Source organism: Triturus cristatus, chromosome 9 (assembly GCF_964204655.1).
Source record: "Triturus cristatus chromosome 9, aTriCri1.1, whole genome shotgun sequence".
NCBI lineage: Eukaryota > Metazoa > Chordata > Amphibia > Caudata > Salamandridae > Triturus > Triturus cristatus.
The window spans coordinates 696,921,564-696,947,939 of NC_140592.1; the positions used below are offsets into that span (position 1 = coordinate 696,921,564).

A 26,376-nucleotide genomic window follows, 5' to 3' on the forward strand; every position below is an offset into this window, starting at 1 on the left:
GGCGGTTGTGCTGTAAAGTTTGGAACTGGACTAGAAAATGCTTTGGTGGCCAGGTAGTTGTCCAAATACTCCCTACTGGCCCCCAAACCTTCAACATGTTGCATATGGTCGCCAAAGACCGTCCGGATAAGCAAAATTCAACTCTTACAAACTTTTCAAAAGTTTACAAACTTTATGGTAACCAGTACTTGTTTGCAGCTAAACTAAGATTAAAGTTTTCTTTAAAAATCTGTATCTGTATCTCCAGATCCCTCCGTGGGTTTTGTTCAGGACGGTATCTAAAAATTCATGAAAATATAATCTAACTTTATAAATTGGTGTCTGATTTCTTTTGTGCTGTGCGGCTTTCATATTTTGTTGTCTGGTGCTGGTAAATTCAATACAATCGTTCCTTTGTTTAAGCCATGCTGCTCAAAGCCATAGCTACCCAGGATTTAGCTTGAGGGCTTACAAATGAGCCTGACTTGACCCAAGACAGCTTTTGAGAGTAATGCACAGTGTGGCTGCACAGCCATACCATATAATACACCCAAATCCTCACAATCGTATTTTGTCTTTTTTCTCAAATGCATGTCCTCCTTTTGTTGGTGCGTACCAATGCTTAAACGGAGGCCACCAGTTTTCCATACTAGATTCAGTTTTCTGTACTTGCACTACTCTCACAAATAAACTAAGGATATCAATATAATATTCAGCCTGGAATTTCAAATTCCTTCAAATTTACAAAGGATTTTAAAAATTTCAAGTTTACATTTTACTTTTTATAAATATATGATTTATTATTCTGCTAATATTTCTTTTGTAAACAATTACAGTACACATGAGTAGGTGTCATGGACCCCAAGTTAAGAACCACTAGCTTAGATACTTTTTTTTAGCTCTCTAACATGGCTTCCTATGGCTATTTCAAAGGGCTCTGATACAGGATAAGCATGCAAAATAAAGTGGTATTGAGACAGCCAGTCACAGAAAACACATTGTGCGTCATGCATCACGGAGTACACGCTAGGAGGTCTTTTTCTCTTCCTGGTGGGCCCCGATTCCTCTAAGTGGCACCTGGAATTGTGGGAAAGGCTTAGTTGTGTATGTGGGTAATGTGATTGGAAAGATGGATATATTCAGTAGTAGAGTTTTGGGCTGAGCGGCCTCTGAGTACAAACACCCAGACATGGCGCTGGGCCAGTTAGTTTTGGGGGATACTGTGGCCAATTTTGGGTACTGGCTCATCTTAGGCCGAAGTTGGCCTTTTATGCGAGCTATTTGCATGAGCCATGCCTTTCCTCCTCTTCTTTCACACTCTACTGCAGTTGCCACCTTTTATTAATGCCTTTCCTCCTCTTCTTTCACACTCTACTGCAGTTGCCACCTTTTATTAAACAAGCACTGGCAGAGCCAATAGGTCTCACCTATGCGAGAGGTATTGGCAAGGTGTTTTAGCCAAGTTGTATGCCAGTGTGGCTGTTCAGCATGGCTCTAAACGTTAGTGGCGTGACGTGGATGGGGGTAGATTGGGGTAAAGTGGAATGGGGTAGAATGGAATCGGGATAGAGTGGGATAGAACAGAATGGGGTGGATAGGGGTAGATTGGAGTGGGGGACTTGGGTAGAATAGCGTGGCAGATTTGAGTGGGGTAGATTGAAGTGGGGTAGACTAAGGTGGAGTGGGTAGATTGGAGTGATATGGCTTGGATGGAGTGGGATGGGGTAGATTGTAGAGGGGTTGATTGGGGCAGAGCAGGTGATTTGGAGTGGAGTAGATAGGGGTAGATTGTAGTGAGGTAGAGTGGGGTGGGGTAGACTGGGAGGGGTAGATTGGAGTAGGAAAGATTAGGTAGGGGTAGATTGGGGTGGGGTATATTGAAGTTGGGTAGATTAGTATAGTACAATGGAGTGGGGAAGATTGAGTTGGGGTAGATTGGTGTGGAGTGGGGTAGACTAGATTGGGGTAGATTAGGGTAGAGTGGAGTGGGATATATTGAGGTAGATTAGAGTGGGAAAGTTTGGGAGTAGGGTAAACTGGAGCGTAGTGGGGTAGAGGGGAGTGGGGTGGATTGGAGTGGGGTGGATTGGAGTGGTGTATAGTGGGGTGGGGTAGATTGGGGTAGGGTGGGGTAGACTGGGAAAGATTGGGGCAAGGTCAATTGGGGAGGTTTAGATTGGAGTAGGATAAATTGGGCTGGGGTAAATTGGAGTGGGGTGGGGCAGATTGGGGAAGAGTGGAGTGGGGTAGATAGGAGTTGGGCGGATTATAGTCATGGACTTCGATTCATCAAAATGCAAGGGGTAGAGGATGCAACATCACATGTCATGTGTCACCTCGACCTGATGTCACAGGAAGTGACAGCACCTGCATTTTGACCCACCCGATGATGTCACAGGAAGTGACATCACAAGTTATTAGACCTGATGACATCACAGAAAGTGCCATCACATGATCTTTGGTCCCCATGAAATCAAAGGAAGCAACATTTCTATCTCAGGAAGTCATGCATATAACTTGGTTAGTTACGTCACAAACAGAGGCTGGAAAATCTCTACAGATACAAAAATAGTATCCTATAAACAGACATACTTCAAATCCTATTGAAAATGTAGCTACATACATTGTTTCCACTAATTTTTTTAGATATACAATTAAGATAATTTAGCATTGATTAAGAACCTATCAAATAGTGCACAACAATAGCAAACATGCTAGTCAAACTGAAATCAGCCCAGGCCTTGAACAATCTCCTCGCTATGGCGAGTCAGATTTTATCAGGTAAAGATATATTTAGAGCCTAATTGCCTGTTTTGGCAAGTTGACAAAGAACAGGTGCTCTGTTCAGTCAGAGAGTGAAGGAGCAATAAAGATGCCTTTAAATCCTGTTTTTAGGTCTAGCAGACCTGCGTTGCAGCGCGCACGCGCTGCTCGCGTCTGTAAGACATATTGTGGGTGAGTAAATTTCAGAAGGGGGCTCGAAGCCCCGCCCCTCATTTTCATTGGGTAGCGTCACTATTTATGGGAAAGGGTAGCTTCCCATTAAAAATGAGGCTTCTGATTTACCGCCCTTTGTCCTTTATGGACGGCCCATCCGGACTGGGTCGCCTGCTTTTCGGCTGTTGTGAAGCAATTTCTTATCTCAAGGGGGCGTGTAAGTGTGATGCCCCCTTGAGATAACAAATTCCTACACAACAGCCGTGAAGCTAACGACCCAGTCCGGATGGGCCGTGGCTAAAGGAGACAGGGCGCCGCCGCGTCTCATTTAAGCTGGCAGTTGCCTAGGAGATCACTGGCAGAATCACAGTGACTACTTGCTGCATGTGAGCTTCCAAAGCACAAGCTGCAAAGCACCCCGTGCGATCATTAGACGCTTCCTTGAGAAAACACCCTGGGGGATTCAGCAGGGAACAGAGGGCGGGAGGGCGGCAGGGCGTATATTTCTATCACCTGTGGTAATGTTACATCTGCTCATCAATAAAAACAAGTGCACACTTCCATGTTTGTCATCTGCCGGTGGATTGCACCCGTGTCCATTTCTTGAGCCTACCGTTTAATAAAACACAAACACACGCCTTACCCGACCATCACATGTAATCCGTCTGAGTAAAAGGTAATTAGCAGCGGCCTACTGTAAATAGATGTGTTTAGGTTTGTGATTAACGAGCTCAAACGCTGTCCCTTTTCTTTCGCAGGTAAGTGAATGTGGCACTGAACTGTTTTGTCGTTGTTGTGTTTGTGGGGCTGCTGGCAGTGCTCCATGACTCCAGGCAGGCAGCGCTGCCGGAAGAGACCGATCTGGACACCAAGCTCGTGTAGCGCATGCAAATTCGCTGCACAGCGGAAGTTCCCCAGACCACTGCATGGCGACAAAACGGCCAGTCACTTGCACTGCTGTTGTGGTGTTCCCGGGCTTGTCATGCGTGCGGACTCTTTCTCCAGAGCCTCACGGATAAACGCGCTGTGGCATACTAAATAAGGAATTACAGCAAAGAGAGAGAAGGGGAGGGGTGATGGGTGGGAGGGGTGAGAATGAAGAAAGAGAGGAGGCTCGCATAAAGCCCCCCCTGTGCTCCGAGGACCCCACACTCCTGCCCTTTCGAGCTGTCCCCATCAGCAGTGGCAGATCTGCTCGGATCCATGATCCAGGAGCAAGCACCCATCCGGATCCGAGGGGGCCGCGCGCCGCACCATGGGGGCACAGGTATGGAAAACCTAACTTTTTAAAAAAGTGGGATGGGGAGCTGGTAGCACTATGAGAGGGGCGGGGTGGATTGCTACGGGGGTGTCATTACGTGAACCTATATGTGGAATATCTGTCGTCTGGGAGTCGTGTAATATGACGGGGAAGGGGTGAGGATTTTCTGTGCTTCTGGGTTTTGGTGACAGAGCCATATATGACATGCCTAGTGCACCCAGCACAGTGATGTGTCGCTTGTTGCACCCCCTTCCCCCGTGTTCATTGTATCAACCAAGGGAAGATTATTTGTTTAAACCCGACCCGTCCTTGCCCTGCACCACTTTTCACCACTTCTGACCTAGTACCCTCCCTACCCCTGAGACTTGTAGCCTCCACGCCACCCTATCTCCCCCACACCCCAAGTAAGTAACCTCACCCCTGCCATCCGTGGAACTTGTTGTCTTTTTGTCCAGCTCCTGCCAGCAGCACTTCTCGTAACCCTAATGCTGCAAGTCTACTTTTCAGTAACACTGCACTTTAAACAACGCGACCTGCCACGTTGATAGGATAATTCTTATTGCTTCACCACCCCTGCCACTTTCATAAAGTTTGGCTGCACGTGCTGTTCACTTTCCTAAAGCTTGGCTGCACGTCCTGTTCGAGAAGGATTCTACTCTGCAAGGCCACACAAGGGACATACTATAGACCAAAACTCTGGTCCAGGTATTTTCCAGTGGGTTGGTGATCTAAGGGCAGGGGCGCAGAAGTGGGGGTGCAAGAGGTGGTGCAATGCTTACAAGCTATGGAAGAAGCTGCGCAGTGTCAAGTGTTTGTAATATTTTACAAACTGCAAATGCTTGCAAAATAAATTTTAGAAATATTTCAAAATATTTCAGCAGTAAGAAAAGTTCAAATGAAGTTCGTAGTTTTTTTTGTGATTCTGAAGTGTGATTGTTGCAAAGATTTTAATACGATCAAAAGAAAAAAAGAGACTTTACATGTGTGATGCACACAAGAGAGATATGCACAGATAATCGATTTCCACGTCTTATCATTAATGCGCCACGCAGGGTTAGCAGTAAAGCTGCATAATTGATACAAATTTAGTGCCCAATTGTGCTCTCTGTAAAAGGCAGTGCCCTAGCACGCCTTGCTTCAGTCATACACTTTGGACAATGGCCTCCCCACTCGCCCACCATTCTCCTGTCCAATCCTTTCTCTTCCCCTCGCCTCTCCCTCGCTCTCTCTACCTCCTCTCTCTCTTTCTACCTCCCCTCTCTCTCTCTCTTCCCTTTGCCTCTCTCTCTTCCCTCTCTTGTTGCAGTTCTCTCTTTCTCCTCTCCTCCTCACTCTCTTCCCCTCGCCTCTCTCTACCTCCTCTCTCTTTCTCTCCCCCTCGCCTCTTTTCCCTCTCTTATTGCAGTTGTCTTTCTCCTCTCCTCCACTCGTTATTTCAAACTCTCTCTTGCCCTTGTCTTCTCTTTCATATTCCCAGGACATTTCTGTGCCCTCGCTCTCTTCCAACCTCTGCCCTCCCCACTCTCCTGTTTTACACTCGTCTCTTACCCCACACCATCCATCGCCCTTTCTCTGGGTCCCCAGAGCTTGAGGTGCTTCTCTCTCATCCATTTTCCTTGCCGTGCCTTTTCCTCTTTCTGTCTACCCACTGGTCTGTTCATCCCGCCATCATTTTCTCTACCCATCGCCTCTTTTCTCTCTCTTCTGTTCAACCCTTCGCCGTCCCTCCTTCCAGTGTCCCCATCTCTCCTCAGCTCTCCCCTCTTTTTTCCTCTCCCTCCCTCCTCTACATCCTCCTCTTCCCACCTCATTGCCTCTTTTCATCTCCTCATCCTCCCCTCTCTCCACCCAGACTAGCCGCCTCACCATGCTTGCTCGTGCTTCCCTTGTTCTCCCACCCATTTACCTGCAAGCGCCCCCTTCATTGTCTCCCTCCAGCCTCCCCACCCAGGTCTCTCCTCATCTCCCCATCCTCCACCCTCTCTTCTCACCTCGCACCCTCTCTCCTTTCCCCATTCTTCCCTGCTCCTCACTCTCATTTCATTCCCTCTTTCTTTTCTCCCTCATCTTTTAACATATCCCTGCTCCTCTTCCCGTCTCCCCTTCACATCCCGTCAAACCCAAACCTCCTCTCCCTTTTCCAATCTCTCTCCTAACGTTCCAACCCTGATCCTCTTCTCTCTCCACTGCCTCTTCTTTCCACCCATCCTTCTCATCCTCTTCTCTACTTCTCCACACCCACTTTTTCCCTCTCCCCCCTCACTTCTCATCTACCCTCTCCTCATCTCCAAATCCCTCTTCTCTTCTCTTCTCTTCTCCTCTTTTCTCTTCTCACATCCACCTATCTCCTGTCCCTCAAAGAGGGTCATCCGAGGACTACATTTACAACTGCAGACAGCTACGCTGCTCCAGCAAGCGCAGTAACCCTCTGAGCTATTTCACCTCCGAAGAAAAGAGATGTACAGGGGTTATAGCAGACAAAGCACTGTGAGTACACTAGTGTAAATGCAATAGGTTTCGCATTTAAACTTTTTTAGCAATTGCCATATTAAATTACAATGCATTTTATTTATGTTTTACAAAAGAAAAAAAAAGAAAAAACAATGTCATTTACAATGTCAATAGCTCAAAATAATGTCAGTGCGAGACCTATTGCATTGTAAATGCTTGTTTTTTTATCTTGTCACATTTGCTCTGTATTCAGAGACAGAGGTCAGAAGTCGGTTTACAATTACTTTTCATTCTCTTACTCCAGAGCTCCAGGATTTTGCAAAGTGGATCTGTCTGACTTGCTGTACGAAGTGTGAAATGAAAGGCAGGAGGGTATCATGTTTTTCCTAAAGCACATTTAAATAGCTAATAAGTCAACTGTACAAACATTTCAAAATATATTTCAGTAGTTGTAAATGCTCAATTTTTGTACTTTTGTGTGATGAAAAAAATATTTTAACAAGATGAAATACAAATCAAAACACTTTACTTGGTGATGTGCAACTGATAAATATGTTTTCTGAAACTCAATTTCCACAGATTATTGTGAATACACTATATAGGTTTTAGCAGTAAAGCTGCAAGGTTGTGGGAAGGCTTTTGGACATTTATTGGAAATGCACTTTCTGTAAATGATAGTGCACTACCACATCATGCTTTGGTATTATATTTATTAAAAGTAAGTGTTTAAACATGAACTAAGAAACACTCCTGCCCTGATGCATTGCTATTAGTAAACTGGGAGGCAAGTCAGGGATCATGTGAACACTATATGTGGCCTACATTCTTATTACACACGGAGCAAACATTTATTCTATTTAATCAAACAAAAGAGTTTTGTTTTGTACAGCAGAAATGCTGAACTAACATATTTAAAGGTGCACTCATATGTGAGAATGAAGAAAAAGGCAACTCTGTAAAATAAAATATTTGGCAATGATCATACAATTTGATACCAGTTTACAGGTCAAGTACATTACAGTTAGGATTGAGTAGTTACTCGACCTGCAGGTCTAGTAACTTTTTTATGATTTTTCGAGTCCTACAGCCATTATCAATATCAAATAACTTCACTTTATCATTTGTTTAAGAAACTAAGAGCACCGTGAAATTAAATCTCAGTCTAGGAACGTAGATAACAGTGCGATTTAATGTAGATCAAGTTCACCCATGAAAAATGCCTTTCCCTGACATGGTATGCATACGTCTACGCCTGTGAAGCCATTGAACCTTTCCAGGTTTACTATCATTAATTTCTTCTACAGAATACATTCACTTCACTGGTACAGTACTTGTGTTGATCTATAATATGCTTGTTCTGCATTAGCATACCTTAACAGCAACAAACATCTTATCGAACAGCCATAATGCGCAAATGCATGAATGCTTGCTTTACAAATGCAGATGTTACAGTCAGCATTTAAAAAGAACTCGATCAATCACTACTCCTAAAGGAAAACTTTCCACATTTTCGAAATCCATCACACACACACAGAGACAGTGAATCATGTGTGTGTAAATCAGTGTATAGAAAATGCTACATGAGGCAAAGGAGACTATAACGTGTAGGAATCAAATGTCATCCATACTGGTAGGCACTTTTTAAGAGTGCTTGACCTGGAAAAGCACAATATCAGGATTTAGAACATAAAGTGGTTAGGGTTGACTTTAATAATAATGCATTTCTACCCAAACAAACCTTTCTTAGCAACATCAGGATAGAAAGACTAGAAAAAAACATAACTTTCTAACCTGTACTATGCAGCTTGCATGCAGCTCTTAGATTGCAGTTTAAAGCTCACTGTGGTAGATTATGAATGAAACTTATGAACTGCACAGTAACAACAGAATCTCCGTGACAAAAGCAGTAACCCACTGAGCTATCCACAGAAAGTATTGTTCTTTGACATGCATGGTACATGTACTTTGCAGCAGGCATTTCAACCCTCTGCATTACTGTTGATAAGTGAAAACTGCCACTAGACAAAACTCCCTTCACTCTCAAGCAGGTACATTAATAAATCACCAGAGTTAACTTTTAACATTTTTATTGGTGCCTGAAAACTGCTGAATATACAAGGAACTTTACAGTGCTTTTAAAACTGTTGCACTGATACAAAACCAGCCCCCACCCTTTGAGCCTCACGGGGATAAATCCACCCATCGTCCGATGCCGGTACGCCCATTCCAGTCTTGGTGGTGTTCAAAACAGACAATGGCTAGTCATGAGCATGCGTTGATTCCAGTCAGTCACTCTAGAGTATTGACACCCAGCGCCCAAGAAGCAGGCATGAGTCCGACTGCACTCCGACACCGAGGTCGCGCCGCATCAGCGCAGGGGGGCTGGCCAATACTTTTTCCAGGGCAGGTATCATTGGTAGCGCTTTTGCGTGCAATCAGATTGACGTCCTTGCGACCATTTGGCAGTCCCAAACACGATGGTACACATACCGCACCATGTACCACGTCCCCATTAGCTAGGGTGGGTGCAGCAGGAGCGCAACTGCACTTACACGCACTTGCTGCATGTGTTGGGTGCTCTTCACGCAGCTTCCTGGTCCAGGTCCACAGCAAATACATACAATGTATCAAATCAATCACTGCGCCGGCCAGCCTTGCCTGGGGTCACACTAGCAGATACATACCATGTATCAAATCAATGACTGCCCCAGCCCGGGGTCACCATAGCAACTAGTGAAGTGAGGTTTACCCCCACCGAGGCCCAGCTTGCAGGCTATCATGATTTCTCTGCAGGCAGAGGTTCAGCACAGCAGTCCAATAAAGCGCTGCTCACATTGTGGCTGACTTTATGCCACCAGAGTGTTTGCCAAAGCTGACAAACAGCCAGGGGCTGCAAGCAAGGTGGCATGGGTAGCAACGGATGACAACTGCGACCCCTGGCGACCCCTAATTGATGTCCATGATTATAGTAGGGTAGAATGGAATGGAGTGAGGTTAGATTGGGAGTGTGGTAGATTGTAGTGGGGCATATTGGATGGGGTAGATTGGAGTAGGGTAGTTTGGGGTGTGGTGGTATAGATTGAGTAGGGTGAAGTGGGTTAGACTGGAGTAGAATTGAGTGGTGTGTGGTAGAGTGAAGTAGAGTGAGGTATAGTGGAATGGAGTGTGGTAAATTGGGGTAGAATTGAGTGGGTAGGTTGGAGTGAGGTAGATTGAAGTTGAGTAGATAGGAGTTGTACAGATTGGAGTGGAGTCAAGATCGGAGTGGAGTGAGAGATTGGGGAAGAGCGGAGAGGGGTAGATTTCAGGGGTTTTGTATTGGAGTAGGTTAGGGTGGAGTGGGGTAGATTAGGCAGAGTGGAGTAGTGTGGGTAGATTGGAGAGGGTTAGAATGGAGTGGGGCAGATTGAAGAGGGATGATTGAAGAGGGATGATTGGAGTGGAGTAATTTGGAGTGGAGTAGATAGTCGAGGGGGGGTTGGAGTAGGGTGGGGTAGATCAAAGTAGAGTGGAGTAGATTGGAGAGGAGTAGATAGAGGTAGATTGGGGTGGGGCAGATTGGGGAGGGGAGTATGGTAGACTGGGGTGGAGTTGGGTGGGGTAGACTGGAGAAGGGTGGAGTGGGTTGGATTGGAGTTTAATCGAGTAGATTTGAGGAGTGTGGTACATTGGAGTGGAGTAGATTGGGAGGATTAGGGTACAGTAGATTTGAATGGAGTGGGGCATATTGGAGTGGGGTAGATTGAAGTGGGATAGAATGGGGTGGACTGGAAGGGGGTTGAGTGGAGTACATTGTAGTGGGTGTGGATAGGGTATATTGGAGTGGGATAAATTGGGGAGGGGTAGATTGGAGTTGGGTAGAGTGGATTGGAGTGGAGTGGGGTAGATTGGATGGATTGGAGTGTGGTATATTGGAGTGAGGTACATTTTGGTTGAGTAAGTAAAGTGTAGTGGTGTGGGGTAGATTAGAGTGAAGAGGAGTTTGATAGATTCAGTGGAGTTTGGAGTAGAGTATGGTAAATTGGAATAGAGTGGGGTAAATTGGACTGTGTATAGTGGAGTGGGGAAGAGTGGAGAGTCCGGTACACTGGAGTTGAGTGGGTTGGATTGGTGTACACTGGAGTGGGGTAGATTGGAGAGTATTGAGTGGAGTGGGGTAGTCAGGGATAGACTGGCGCACAGTGGAGTAGAATCGGTGGAGTGTGGTAGATTGGGGTGGTGTGCGGTAGTTTGTAAAGGAGTGGGATAGACTGGATCATAGTTGATTGGATTGGGGTAGATTGGAATAGACTGGAGTTCAGTAGATTAAGTGGGGTAGAATGTAGCGAAGTGGAGTTGGGTAGATTGGGGTACACTGGAGTGGGATAGAGTGGAGTGGGGTGGATTGACGTGGGGTAAGTGGTGTGGAGTGGAGGTTCGTAGAGTGAAGTAGCGCATTGTGTCGTTAGTGAGTGGTGCAGACTAGAGTGACATGAAGTGGAGTAGCATGGTGTGGCGTGTCGAAGAATGTCATGAAGTGGAGGGGCACATATTGGAGTAGCATGTCAGAGTGGAGTGAAGTGTCTTAGAACAGAGTGGCAGGGCATAGAGTGGAGTGAAGCATGCATGGTGTGGGAGCTCAGACAACACATTTCCAATTGAAATGACCATTAAATATGCACTGAAATATGGTTTTCTGTACACAATAGAGAATGTGTGCAAATGGCATCACCTAGTGTATTGATGTGTTTTGATCATATTCAAATACGTGTTTCCACCACACTTCAAAATTACAAAATAAAATGTGCTTCATTTGTACTTCTTCTGATATATTCTGAAACTTCAGCAAGGTAAAACAAATTGGGTCTGTGTTAGAAAAAAACATGTGACATCCTCTCATCTTACATAGGTACTCAGCAGGATTGTCACATAAATTCTATCACTTTGAAGTCAGCGAAAGAAAAGTAAACACCAAATTCCATCGGAAAGCAGCTTGACATTTGAACGCTATCTTTGAATGGCCAGGAAATGTGACAAGATAAGGTCAAGATTTAAAGGCCTGTTTACAGAAGGTGAGTTTGTGGGAGAATACAGTAAACCAGGTTTGGGCAACGAGAAGGACGAACTCAAGCTGACTAGCCTAAAACAAATAAAGCCAACCAATAGAAAGCCAGACAATGTGAGTTACAAACGACAGAGCAGCCACTGCCATCGGACCCGAACTACGTCGGATGATCAACTGCTCCTTCGAGACCGACAACTTCCCCGACGACTGGAAACACGCTGAAGTCAACCCCCTCCTGAAGAAAGCCTCTGCGGACCTGACGGACCTCAAGAACTTCAGGCCCATCTTCCTGCTTCCATTCGCAGCCAAGGTCATCGAAAAAGGCCGTCAACACCCAGCTAGCAAACTTCATTGACGCTAGTGATGTCCTGGACATCTCCCAATCAAGATTCTGAAGCAACCACCGCACCGAGACTGCCCTACACGCAGCCACTGACTACATCCGCTCCCTCCTTACCAGGGCCAAATGGCAGCCCTCATCCTCCTGGACCACTCAGCAGCATTCAACACAGTCTCCCACCGCACCCTAGCCACCAGACTCCATGACACCGGCATCCGCGGCAAGGTCCTATACTGGATATGCTCTTTCCTCACTTGCAGAACTTCAGCGGGTCAGAACTCCCTCCCTACCTCTCAAAACCGACAGAGATCAACTGTGGAGTACCTCAAGGCTCCTCCCTCAGCCCCACACTCTTCAATGTCTACATAGTCCCCCTCGCAATCATTGTCAGGAACCACAGGCTCAACATTGTCTCTTTTGCCAAAAACACCCAGCTGATCCTCTCCCTCACCAACGATCCCAACATCACCAAACACAACTACAAGAAGAGATTAAAGCCATCGCCAGCTGGATGAAAAGCTTAAAACTCAACTCAGAAAAGACAGAAGTCCTCATCCTTGCTCTACCACCTCCACATGGGACAACTTCTGGTGGCAGTCTGCCCTCGGAAATCCAGCCCCCTGACGGACCATGCAAGAAACCTAGGCTCATACTAGACTCATCGCTCACAATGAACCGCCAGATCAATTTCGTATACTCGACCTGCTTCAACCCTCTGCATGCTTCAAAAGACTTTCAGATGGATCCTAACTGAATCCAGAAAAACTGTTACACGTGCACCCATCAGCAGTAGACTGGACTACGGCAACGTTCTATATAACGGAATCATCATGAAACTCCTTTGCAAATTCCAGACTGTCCAGAATGCAGCAGCCAGACTGGTCCTCGACATCCCCCATCACAATCACATCACCCAACACCTCCCAATCTCCACTAGCTTCCAGTCGAAAGAAGAATAACCTTCAAACTCCTCACCCATGCATAAATAGCCCTTCACAATACCAGACCAGCATACCTTAACAGCCGCCTTCACGCACCAAAAGACACCACCAATCAGCCCAGCTCTCTCTGGCAACCATCCCACATATCAACAAGATCAGAATGGGAGGAAAGTCCTTCTACCTTGCAGCTAAAGCCTGGAACACCTTCCCCCTCAACCTCCGGCAAGCTGCTACGTTGCCCCAGTTCAGGAAGGACATCAAGACCTGGCTCTTCGGATGACCACAGCACTTAACAGAGCCGTCCCCCTGCCCCCAGCACCTTGAGGCCCTCACGGGTGAGTCGTTGCGCTTTACTAAGCCTGATTGATTGAAATCTAATAGCAAACCAGACAGCTGCAATGTTTGGTAGGCTTCGACCTAAAAAGGGCATATGTAAACCTCTAAACTATACAGGCAATATGATAGCTACATCAATTTACTGACAGCCCTGTTCTTTACACTGATCTATGCTTGGCTGAGATAAACTGAGCTTACACTGTGAAGAAACTCAGATAAAAGCTAGCAAAAATAACACCATGTATGCACCTTCTCTGCAACACACCCAAGAGTACGGATTATTTAGGTTCCCATCATCAAGATATTTTTGATCAATTGATCCCCTCTTTTCGAAACCCCAAATATACAAGAATTTTATGAGATTGTGCTCATTAGAATACCTGACTCAAGCCACCAGAAACCTGCTGTCTCAGCAATCAGCCCAAATCCTTCATTGCACGAATGGTGGGCACCAATCCTTTCATCGGTAGATTGTCATGTATTTCCTGCTCCAGCAGTCAACGGTCATTCTCTCTTAACATGTTTCATTCTTTCAGTCAGTAATTATCTCATTTAGCTGATGCAAATGTAATAAGTGACAGTTTATTCCTCTCCCAGTACTTGGTCCCCATACATCCCTTGCACCCACAATATGACAAAATGTACTCTTGCACCAGTCATCGACTAAAACCCATTCATTCTTGGGCCGTGAATCTGACCTCACCAGTAACCTATTCCTTTCATCGCACTAAGTAATCTATCCTCAATCAATTCATGCACCTGCAACTGGCCCTCACTGATTCTTAGACCACGGATCAGTCCCTCTCGCTCTGTGTGTCAGTCACCGGACATGTTCTACTCTTGCCCAAGTAATCAGTGCCTATTGATTCTTAGCATGTTTCATTTGTTGCTCCAGTAATCTGCGATTTATTCTAATACCAGTAATCAGTGACTATTGATTCTTAGACCAGTAATCGGCTATCTCATTCTTGGTACAAGGAATCTTGTATAGTTCTCTCGCCAGCCTCATGTTTTCCAAAATAATCAAAATACAAAAATAGAGAGGTGTACATACAAAAAAGGACCGAGGGCTATAACTGGGATAAAAAAAACTGTGGGGGGGGGGGGGCGTGTCTCTCAAAGGGGCGTGGCAGATGTAATTAAGGGCATGGCTTAAAACAGATTACCTAAAAATCTGTGCTTAACATAGTGTGCCGCACAACTGGTATTTTGCCGCTTCTGTCATTGCATTCAGATATATAATGCAACAAGTAACACATATACATACAAGCCAGAACTATTCGATTGCATAAGATTAATAATCAACAACTCTGGCTTCGTTGTATATAACTTTGAAGATGCTTAATTTCGAACATTAATAGACTGTGAAAGAACCATAACACGTCTCTTTGAAGTTTCCTCAAAGGCCGTGAAGGGTGGCACTGATACAGATTTTAGATTTTTTTTTACCTCACCCTGAAAGTGAGAGCAATATTGGAGAGCCCGATGGGGGGACCCGTCTCAACACCTGTTTTTTAGGACTGCTGCACCGGCAGAACCTGGCCCTCGTGAAGCGTGGAAGGACCTTGGGTCAGCTCTCTTCATTCACTGTTTCAGAGTCGTTCACGGTTTGCTTCCGCCCGCTCCAGCCTACAGCATGTGGCAACGTTTCCGCCCACTTTAGCCTTTTTTATTTCTTTTTGCAGAGTTTTATATAGCGTGAACTTGACCCGAATCGGGTCTCAGAGCGCTTTACATAGCACCAGCTACGTTACATGGTTCGTTTCATTATGAATGATGGCATTTTTTAGTCTTGCACATGCACCTATAAAGTCGCCTAGAAATTAGTCCATTTCAGTGCCAGGGCTGTTGGGACAATCTTAGCTTACATTTTTTTTTTTTCGCGATAGCCCATTTTTATGATGGGTCCTTTTTTATGACTGCATGTTTTTATTTACTTTTTTTTCATGCCAAAATGAATGCCACTTTACACATTCTTATACTTTAACTTTTCATTTACATTTATACTATTAATGTCTATTACATATGTTTGCAATAAAACGCAGACTTCCCAATGCTAGTTATGTTCCTGCAGCAGTAGCCAATGAATACTGATTTACAGCACATCCCCATTGTTTGCAGCCAATAATCTGGCCTCATTTATTTTTTGTGCCATTGATGTGAATTAATTCCTAGACCAATAGTCTGTCCCTTTCATTTTAGCACCATCAATCTGACGGAATACATCTAGCACAAGTAAACGGTCCACATTCTTTTTAAGACAAGTAATATGTCCCACGTTTCCTTAGAACCAAAACCATTTTGCACTAGTAAACTGAAGTGTTTTTATCTCTGCACCACTCATCAGTGCACACATATTTTTTGCAAATTGTTTTTTTGCACCAGTAATCTGATCTGAGCTGGTTTGTTTCTCGCAATGGTAATCAGTACCAATTGATTCTATGATCAGTAATCTGCCCTAATTTCTTTGCATCTGAAATCGTGTATTATTGCGCCATTATCAGGGCGCAGTAATTGCTGAACCAGTTCCGATTCCTTTCATTCCATGCACCCGTAATCTGACATCATGGATTCTTTGACCAATGATCTGCCTTTGTCCTGCACCAGTGATAAGGAAAGCATTATTTATCTGTAGCACTGGGTTTGCAGAGTGTAGTCGTGTAGCTGAAGATTACATTTTGTGCACGTTTCTGTCACTTAATGCTAGGCTTGGAACATTAAAAGCTGCTTTTCTTCAAAGGAGGGGTCCCTTATTTGAGGTGACTGGTGATACCTCCTCCGACACCCACAATGCCAGGAGTCAGACGCCACCTTAGATTGTGGTCTCTCCCCCCCCCCCCCCCCCCCCCGGAGAAAGCCTGTCTCTTTCTTGTTCTTTTGTAACATGTTCTCTACCTGTAGAGCGAAGAAGTGCTCCCAGTTCAACAAGGTACTGCTGGACTTCGGACAGAAAACAAAAACAATCAGCCAGTCATCACAGCACTGGAATTATAATTATTTATCAAGTGCTTGTTCACCAACATAGGCATCAAGGGTGTTATAAACAAGAGGGAGGGAAAACACAAGGGGAAAAAACAGCCTGGTAAGCGGAACAGACACGTTTTTAGGTCTCGCCTAGCGATGCAAGGCTTGCGCTGCCCACCATGTGAGATCTATTGTCGTCGACTTGAGTTTGGAAGGGGGACAGGAGATGTGCACTTTACCCCAGCCGATGTGCACGCTCATGGCGTCTGTTTGAGCTTCGGCCCAGACAGCTGATGTGCACGTGTACGGCTTGCAGAGTTAGCACAACGCGAGCTTTCGCTTCGCTCCCACACGCGGACGCTTTCCCTCTTGCTCGCTCCCTCCCTGTCTCCATCGAGATGTGCGTGCATGGACAGCATATGTGCAAGTGTATGCTTTACCTCTTCCTCGCTCCCTCCCTACCTCCATCAGGCCCCTTTTGTTGCGGATCTGCCCCTTTCCTCCGGTGCCCCTTCATTTCTCTTTTCTTTCCTTTGTATTTATTCCTGCACCCTACGGGCCGCAAAAACAGCCTGACACTGATGTGCTCCTGGATAACGAGAGTCAGGCCAAGCGGCTCAAGACTGATAAACACTGCAAGCAGGCAGCCTACGTTACTCACGAGGACGACGATCGGCAAAACCACCGGGTTAGTGGTCTGGGGGTAACCGTGCCATGCACCTCCAATAAATGCTCTGGCCGAAGGTGGACTAAACACAGGGTCGCTGCTGTCGATAGCATGGGAGGTACTGATAAGGGGTAATGGAGGACTTGAGCACAGGGACACCTAGGCCGGTTATATGCATTATACTGGCAAGCAGAAAGTAAATGTAGGGTTTCCGCTTCCATGGGGGGGGGGGGGGGGAGAGAGTATATTTCACCTGATATTAGGGTCAGACACCTGAGATGTTTGTTTACATTTGAAGATTATCTTCTGCCCCATTCTACCAAGATCACAGCTTAGTGGCAGGCACACAGCTTTTGCTGAGAAATCCGTGACATACAAATGATTTCTGGGCGCTTTATATGAAACGTGTTGAGTTTTGTATGCAAGGATTCACCTGTAGGATTTTGTTTCTTTAACCAGTTTACTCTTTGGTAAAAACAATTTCAATTGCTGCCCTTTTTCGTGTCCGCTGTGGAGGGGGAAAAAGCATTCTGTGGTAAGTGATGGGCCCTCGAAAATCGTTTGTTTGTTCTCTTTTTTTGTTTGAGGAAGCTTTGCCCTGGAGATCCCTAGTTGGCATTCTAAGTTGGTAGGCAACAAATGGTGCACGTGGGTCAAATCCATTTTTTCATTAAGCACAGCCAAATTCTTTCAACGCTTGATATTATGCATACTTTTCGCGCGACTGTTGTCTTGACCCGTTTTGACATAGTGGAGGCAAATGTGCTGAACTTTTTATTATTTGACTGTATCTGGACACATACTACTGACGGTTCCTTAATGCAACACGTTTTCTTCTGGAATCTGTCCACTTATCCGTCTTTAGGAATGAGTTACAGAATCCATTTTATGAACACAGACCATGCATTTTCTATGTCACTGCGACCGACACAAATATATTCATATATGCTTTACAATCGAGATACATCCTACTCCTTTGTGCGTCAGTTGCATTGTTGTCAACTTTCTTCATTGAGCTTCTTGCGTATATTTCCTTTACTTGTTATGTGTTTTGGAACAAGTTCTAGACAGATGATTTTTTAGAGGAAAGGCATACGCTTTCTGACCATGTGGATTTTTTTTCCCAAGGCCTTTCTGCCATCTGGCAATCTCCATTTGCAAAGGAGATGGCAGATTTACATTGTGTATAAAAAGTTCGCCCTGATCATGCCAATTCTAAGGCATGCTGCTAATGTATCTGGATATATCCATATCAGCTTCTTGGTTAACCCTCCTCTCCCCCCCCATTTCAAAAGTTTGTTCGTAATGGTATGTTCTGGGGGCTTCTGGGAACATACTTAAGATACTTCTGACTCTATGTGCAATTTTTGGCATATTGTAAAAATTGACCTAAGCTAACCTGAAATAATGTTTAAGCTTACATAAATAGATTCCCTACTATGTGGCACTCTACCTATCACCTGTAATGTCAAGTAGGTAATATATTACTGCATTGATTGGAATGGATGAATGGCCAAGAACGGAACTTTGCAAACTGATCTCTTTAACACACTAACACCTGCCTGTACCACCACCCACAATCTGCCAGGCAAATATGGAAGGTCACTTAGCACTCCCAGCCTCGAGGTACATGTCTGCCTTTGTGTGTAGTTTATATATGTTACAGCCAACAGGGGCTTCCTTCATCGACCTAACTGAATTGTGTGCTGCAGCTTAGCTGTTACAAAATATAACAAGTATTTGCAATGCAACAGGTCTCGCATTTATGCAAGTTTGAGCTATCGGCATTGTAAATGAAAATGCCTTTTATTTATGTTTTGGCTTTTAAAGCATAAATAAAACGCATTGTCATTTACAATGCCAATAGCTCAAACTCACGTAAACGTGAGACCTATTGCATTGCAAATGCTTGTTTTATAGCCTTGTAGGTGGGATGGGCTTGATGTACTGGGGACGATCATTCAAAATGTTGGGACCAAGAAAGCAAAGGTCACCGCCTCCAGTTCTGGAGGGTTTAACTCAGGGAATTGAAGGCAACATTTGAGAATTAGAGCGCTAGCATCTCACCGAGTTGTAGTGTGTGAAGCATGAGGGAAATTGTCATTTTAAAGTGCCATCAAAGGTTCTATGCATAAGGCAGAGTGTTGGAAATACAATTCTTGGATTCACCAGAGGCCAATGGAGCTGGATTCGTGCCAGAGTGGCTCCTTTGCAATCTAAAAAAGCTCGATCATCTCAAACAGAAACATTTTGGGTTCTTTTGAGCGTAGATATGTTAGGCCAAAGTAAAGGATATTATAATAGCCAATCCTGGATAGGATAACAAGTTGAAATCATCTGTGCATGGAGAGGGTGGCGCAGAAAAAAGAAAATAACGTTCCTTAGCTGTTTCAGGTGTAGAAGGTTGCTGCTATTTATTTATCTTTGAGGCAATGTCTGTTGCGTCTATGGCACGCCAAAATGTTGCATTAGAGATGACTGTGCCCTTCACAATAATGTCATCCTCATAATCTGAGCAAATAGATGGTGGAGAGTGTGGGGGAGAGGACTGTAGTGGTGGTATCAGCTTACTTTTACTTTGTTATAGGGAGCTGGCTGATCTCATCGGAAATGGCTCCTGCAAATGTGGCAAAGGTGACTCGTTGGTTACGGCACAGCGCCCAAGAAGCTACTCCTCGAGGGTCTATTCGTGGTCCTTTCCCAAAGGGAAGATCCTCAGTATGGAGTTAGGGTGTTTTCTTTCGATGCCGGGGAGGCTGTAATTTTTCCCCTGCGTTGGACCCCAAAATCCTTGGGGTAGTCTTTGTCCAGGATAAGGGATTTTATGGGGCCACTAGAGACCTTTCTTCAGGGAACAAGAAATAAGCCTGCATTTCCCACCGGACTTTCACAGTACCAGAAGGTTTCACAAATCTTCGTAGAGGTCGAAGCTCTTAACATCCTCTGCTTCTGCTATATATTTGCATCGTGTGCCCACCTTTTCTAATGTTCGCATCCAACTATCTTTTTGAAGAAGACACTGTTACACCTCAAACAGGCTCTTTTGTTGTGCTACCTGGGTAGACAAAGGTTTCAGGCTCAATATTGGTCTTTTTATGAGGCAAAACTTAAACAGTGTTCTTCATACTCTCCCTAAATAGGAGTGTGATATGACCTGGTGACGGGCTCTTTGGATGTCTAGATCTGGAGGGGATTGTGGTTAGTCTGTATTTTTCAATGCTGTGTTATGAGGTCTCGGGTTTCCCAGTTTTGCAGCATCAGAATTCTTCTCCATTGAGAAGCGTTTAGAGTGCCATCAAAGCACGCCAGATGGGGGAGGAGGGGGGAGAAGCTGAGGTGCAGTCGGTGTCCTGGTGCACTGTGGGTCTTCGAGGAGGTACCAGAAGTCATATCTAAACTGAAACTACTTGTATTGTTCCAAGTCCAACACTACATGGCAGGAGGATGCACTGCTTGTTATTTATAACTATACAGTCTGCAAGCATTTCTTTCAACCCTTGAAACAGTCCTCAATCAGTTTTACACCTACTACAGATGTCCTTTGATTCTTAGAATAGTGATGTTACTTCATTAATTGCACCAGTAATCTAGCATCATATTTTTCGGTCTCGCCTAGACAGCGCATGAGCTGTCTCTTCGAGACATGCTGTACGTAGGAAACATGCTTGGAAAAAACGCCCATCATTTTCATTGGTTTCTCTTGCTGTCCTTTAGAAATAATGGCTTTTCATTGGTGAATACATTTTGTAGTCCCGCCTTTTGGAATTTTGTATCCTCCCATGAGGACTGGCCCTCTTACAGGTGTTTTTACTGTTCAGGTTCCTTCTACTTCGAGAGAACTTTTATTTAGTTGGCCTGCCTCTTTAGTCATTAACTGTTCTGTTTACTTGTGCAATGAAACTTCACTCAATTCATGTGCTTGCTGTGTGCCTCACCCCTCCCACAACACTGCTTCAGTGGTCTCTTATCGCTGTGCCTCTCCCCACCCGTCCTACAAAACTGCTTGCAGGCCCCCCCCCCCCACTACCCTGAGGCTACTGCTGTTTTACTCCTTTGGTTCATTTACGCAGTCCCACCCCCTTGCACCACACTGCTTGCCACCCAGCCCGAGATCCCATTTGAATTCATATGTTATTTTAAGTTAGTCTCTTTTATTTATATAGCTGGGTCTGAACTGGGTGGTGAAGTTAGCTAAAGAATGATGATGGATTTAACCCAGATCTGTGACTATGGGTGAGTGTCTGAAAAGTTTCAGTGCTCTGCCCATCATCTCCTTGTGTTTGCTTTGTTAGCCCTAAGTTGGCAGGGTATGCCCAGATGTAGGTCCCTAGCTCACTTTGCCACTGGATTCAAGCTAGCCCGGCTGATGAAGGGTGTTACCCAGAAACGGGTCCCAGGATTCTTGTTTCCGGTTCAGGGAAGACCTGGCTTGGCAGTTCGGGCAGGACTATTCCCATGAGGCACAGGGTCAAGACTGATTTGCATATAGCTGGGTCTGAACTGAGGTGGCGAAGTGGGCTAAAGAATGATGATGGATACAACCCAGATCTGGGACTGGGGGGGTGAGTGTCTGAAAAGTTTCAGTGCTCCGTCCATAATCTCCTTGTGTTTGCTTTATTTATATAGCATATCACTTCAAGGTAGAGCCGACACTAGACTCGAACATGGATCACCAGCTTGCATGTCAGCAGCTCTCACCACTGAGCTATATCCTTTCCATTGCCATGTAGTATGGAGCAGAACCATATGTGACCAAAAGAGGTCCCAAGGGGCACTTAGTGACAGCCTATGGTACATCCTTACAACACTGCTTGTTTTCGTGGCAAAGCAGCTCTAGTATCTTGCTGAGATCGGTGCTTGTTTAAATGCCATTTTACAGCATGCAGTAATTAGTTCTTTTTAGCTCCAGTATTAGTAGCGCAGGTGTCACGGTTGCCTTCTTTTATTTTGCTGTTGTCACACTTCTTCCTAGATTAATGTTTGTTCCAATCAGGCAATGGTTCTATGAAGGTGACGCTCATTATACACACGTTTTAAGAAGCAGACTGAGTTGAATGTATTTTACAGTTATTATAAGAATTGTTAAAATATGTTTTGATTTTTAAACATACTCATGGGTTGTTCTGCTACTTTTATCTTTTTTTCTTTGTTTTAATTTCACACTTGAGACTCTGAATTCCCTCCATCACTACATTTATTTGCCTGCAGTGCGCAGTAAGTTGCATGCATAGCGTGTGAACGTGTGCTGAGGAACATTAATTCGGTTTTTATGTCTATTTGTTTCTGCTTGGTTTGTTATACTTTCTGTACGCTTTGAAATTGTATTTGTTGTCAGATATGTCTGACGTGTTTTAACATGAAGTGCAATGTGCTATCCTCTGTGGAGATTTCAGGAAAATCACTGCATATATCGGTCTATAATTTAAATGTCTTCTTGTGAAAGTCGTTTCTTGGCAGAAACTTAATATTTCAAGAAGCTTCTTTTTGCTGCTTATATTTGCACAAATTCCACACATGACAACATTCGTGATCAGAGAAGATGAAGATTTAGAAAAATTGCGGAGGATTTAATTCCCTCATTTAATTTCACTGCAGAGGGTGATATTTTAAGTAGGAGAGACCTGAAATAAAGTCATTTGTAACCTTAAAAATTGTGAGCCATCCATATAAATTGTGAGTGGGCTGCTGGTAGGTATGTCCTTACGACAATAAAGAATAGTAAATGAAACAAGCATTTGCAATGCAATTGGTCTCACACTACTGAAAGTTTGAGCTATTGGCGTTGCATTATTATTTGCAACGACAATAGCTCAAACTTTCAGAAATGCGGAACCTATTGCTTGTTCGAATAAGTATTCGGTTCCCAATGCCCATTGAGTCTCAGACTAGGAGTTGCTTGCACTGGTAACAATCTAACCGCCTTTCTTCTGACCTATCTAACCATGTTGTCACATTTCTACAGCCATACAACATTCTGACCAGAGGCCTCAGACAATCTTTGATTCTCTGAGTTCTCACAAATTGGTTAGAGCTCTACTGCAGGCTGCAGAGGTCATCCTCATTTTTCTGCTTTGAGTAAAGCACTTGTAACAGCTGCTACAATGACAGTTGTTGAAAAATGAATTGCTTAATGAAAACATGCAACTAGGACTGTAGCTAGACACGGCTAGATAAAAACACGATAAGCGAAAGCGTGGGAAGAGAACAGAGCACGGCTGCCCCTACACGAAATAACAGTTGCTACATGCTAGTTCAAGGGGTGGGGAGGTGAGAAAATACTTGCCATGTGTAGAAAGACAAAAATAATTCCACCATTCATGCAAGCATCTGATTATCTTTGTTAGCAAGAGGGGCATGAAGGTTTCTGGGTGAAGGTGTGAGACCCCGAACTGACCTCTGAAGATGAATCTCAGCTTACCTAGGTTTGGTGAGGGCAGCTCTCCCACGCTGGAGTCACTGTAGGTGCTGTAGGTACTGTAACTACTTGATGTCTGCTCTACAGGGCGCTTCTTCAGACTGCCATCGTATGACTTGATGTGGTGCTGCCGCCTCTTCTTATTCTTCACTAGGATCCTGCCAAGCAGCTCTTGAGGGCTGGGCAGGGCAACTCCGGCTTGCAACTACAAGAGAAGAAGGCATTGGCATGTCAGTTGGATAGTATTGGAGAAGGGATACAATTCAGAGATAAAGGTGTGGTCTCAACAGCCATAAGTAATAATGTACATGTTGCATTGAAGAACTTGTAGTTTGCTTATTCTACCTCACACTTCAAACCATGAACAATGCACGCTAGGCTTACGTCACAGCCCGGTCCGTGTTATGCACTTCTTGCCTCTTTTGCTTGATAAAGTACCCCGCCACCGGGTCTACTTCCAATCCTGATTCACCTTTCTTAACTTACTCCTTGTTGTGTATTACACTTCAAAACCCAGCCAAACATTTTCCACTCTCTGTGTCGCACTGCTTTGTGATAAAGGTTGCCAAGGAATATCTGGCTAGGCCCTTGGTCCCTGCAGCAGATGAGCAAGAAAAAGCTTAGTCAAGCTTGCCAGGCAATGATCCTTTTCTTCCCTAATGAAGTTTTTAAAAGACAAAGGGACTTTAGAGTTTGGTAGAGAGGGACATCCACCAAAAAGTGGCAGATATCCTGTCTGCCTTATTTAAAGTGCAAATGTTATCGATCTTAATATGGCAGAAAGTACATGCATCACTTTTTGGCAGCTGTTACGCATCCACCCAATTGTGAATAAGACCTTTTACTGCTTTTCCGCTTCAACTTTTACTTTAAATGTCTCTCAATCCAGTGACATGATTCAATGTGCAAAAGTTAAGCAGAATCTTAATAATATGTTTGCCTAACAGATAATGCATGATTTATATGACAAATCTTCATGGCTTTGGCTTGTGCTCTGGTTCTTAAAGCCAAGTCAGACATCTGGCCTGGCTCTGCGATGGCTAATTTTGTGAATCTGCAGGCTTGCTCACCTTTAATTACCGCCCAAGAACATTCCAGGAGGAAAATGCAAAGCATTCTCGCTTTTTTTTTTTTTTTTTAACTACATGAAGCTGGATGCTGAGATTGCATTAGGTATCCCACCCTTTAATATCTCGAACACTCCCTCTTTATTGAAAAAAGAAAGAGATTGATGTGCTTGTTCAAAGGAATCCTTACCCACTCCTCAGAAAAAGACAGATACTTTCAAATGACTCTAGCTAAATTATTTACTCTCCATAGGCTGCATCATTCCTCACATCTAATTACCCCCACCTGATGCAAATATTTCAGTGATACCTTACCGGATATTTATCAAGAGGATCGATCAACAGGGCATCACCGAAGATCGTTCGGCAGTATTCCGCCATCTTAGCTTGTTGCTTGGCACTGCAGAATATTACAGACAGAAAAATGCAAACATTAACCCTCACAGCCTTTCCTCTAAGTAGCAGCAGCACCTAGCGGACAGGGCAGAGGCCCATAAATGGTAGAAGCTCACAACCTTTGTAGAGGATGTTGTAGGAGCAGATGTGGGTAGTTCACAGATCCTGCTCAGCTCTACAAGAGGCGAACAAGCGTACATCTCCAGCTTTCTTTAATTCTCTCATAACAACAGACATCCGTTACTCCCGCTATCCCCAAATTTGATGTTTTACCAGGTAGAACCAGAACATATACTTACGAATCAACATGATTCTCAAAGGAGAGGATAACAGGGTATGTGGAGGTCTTAAAAGCACTTTCAGCGATTGCTTCAATCACTTCCTGCAGGGAGAAAGGTAAGTGTTACTCTAAAGTGATACCCCCACACTCTGACGCATTAGGCCCTTACAGTTACCACCAAAGAAAACTTTGCACCACCTTGTGACAGGGATGGAAACTATCTTCACTGCTCAAAAACGTGAGACCAAGTAAAGCAATGAGAGAAATGTAACCGCTTCAGCAACCAAGACCTCCCTGCATCCTTCTAGAAGTCATAAAAAATGCTAAAGCTGAACTAAAGTCCATCTGGCCTTTAGCCCCAGAGAAGTTCTCACTACTAGATAATGCAATGTCTTCTTAGTCCAAAAACATGGAGAGATATCTGCTCATTCATATAAAATTCTGTAATTACGGATATAAAGAAACTAACATGTTTGTGGAAAAAAATACTCAGTTCCTGAAGACGAGAGCGCCAGTCAGTCAAGGACTAGGGAAAAGTGAAGACCACTAGGAAGGCTATCCAATAGGTAAATGTACACTAAAACAATTCATGGGTTTCTAAGGTGGCTTAGCCAGGATGGCTAGAAAAAAGCTCAGATCCCACTGGGGATGTGATTCTCTTACTGGAGAAAAAAATGGAGAAGTTTGCCAAACTCTGTCCTAATAACCAAGTTAGACAAGGAGAGATGCATCAGGGAAGTTCTTGTAGTGTCAACAGTCAACTATTACAGATTACAGACATCTAATTAAATAATTGTACAAGCCAACTGCAGTATGAACAGTATTTTTCCAACAGGGCCACTGGAAGGTTTTCCCTGCTTTCTTGGGCCACTTCTTGATCATAACCCGCCCCCGGGACATCTGTTTTAAGAGCAGACATGACTGATGATAACTATTCAGGTTCCAGGCATTCAAAATCACAAACTAAAAGAATGCCCGAGAATCTTTAATCTACTTTTGAGAGGTGGTTGGGTGTTTGTAGGAGATTAGGGATAAAAAGTGATGGATATCAAAGCGAATATATGTTGTGAACTGAAGCTCAATTTCTGAATGACTTAGTGGGTCATGTAAATAGAAGTACGGTCTAGACTGTGAACATCTTGGGCGTTAACCCAACCTAACAAGCCTAACCTATTCAATACGTACACTGCCTGGACCTGGACGTGTGGCTGGTGGCGAGCAGATTGGCTTGAACACCCAGAGTGTGGTAAATGCACGAAAAACATTAGGGTTCAGTTGTCAATGTTATCCATTGATGT

General features: G+C 44.4%; 1 protein-coding gene across 1 annotated transcript in view; it reads right to left on the reverse strand.

The window, feature by feature from the left end:
- The window catches only part of PLCB3 (phospholipase C beta 3), a 614,713-nt gene that overhangs the window by 169,770 nt on the left and 418,567 nt on the right, over window positions 1-26,376 (reverse strand). The window contains exons 12-14 of the mRNA XM_085625816.1: window positions 25,098-25,180; window positions 24,718-24,802; window positions 23,339-23,540 (exon numbers count right to left, since the gene is read on the reverse strand). Of these exons, the coding sequence (XP_085481942.1) occupies window positions 23,339-23,540; window positions 24,718-24,802; window positions 25,098-25,180 (370 nt within the window). The remainder of the gene's footprint in view (window positions 1-23,338; window positions 23,541-24,717; window positions 24,803-25,097; window positions 25,181-26,376) is intronic.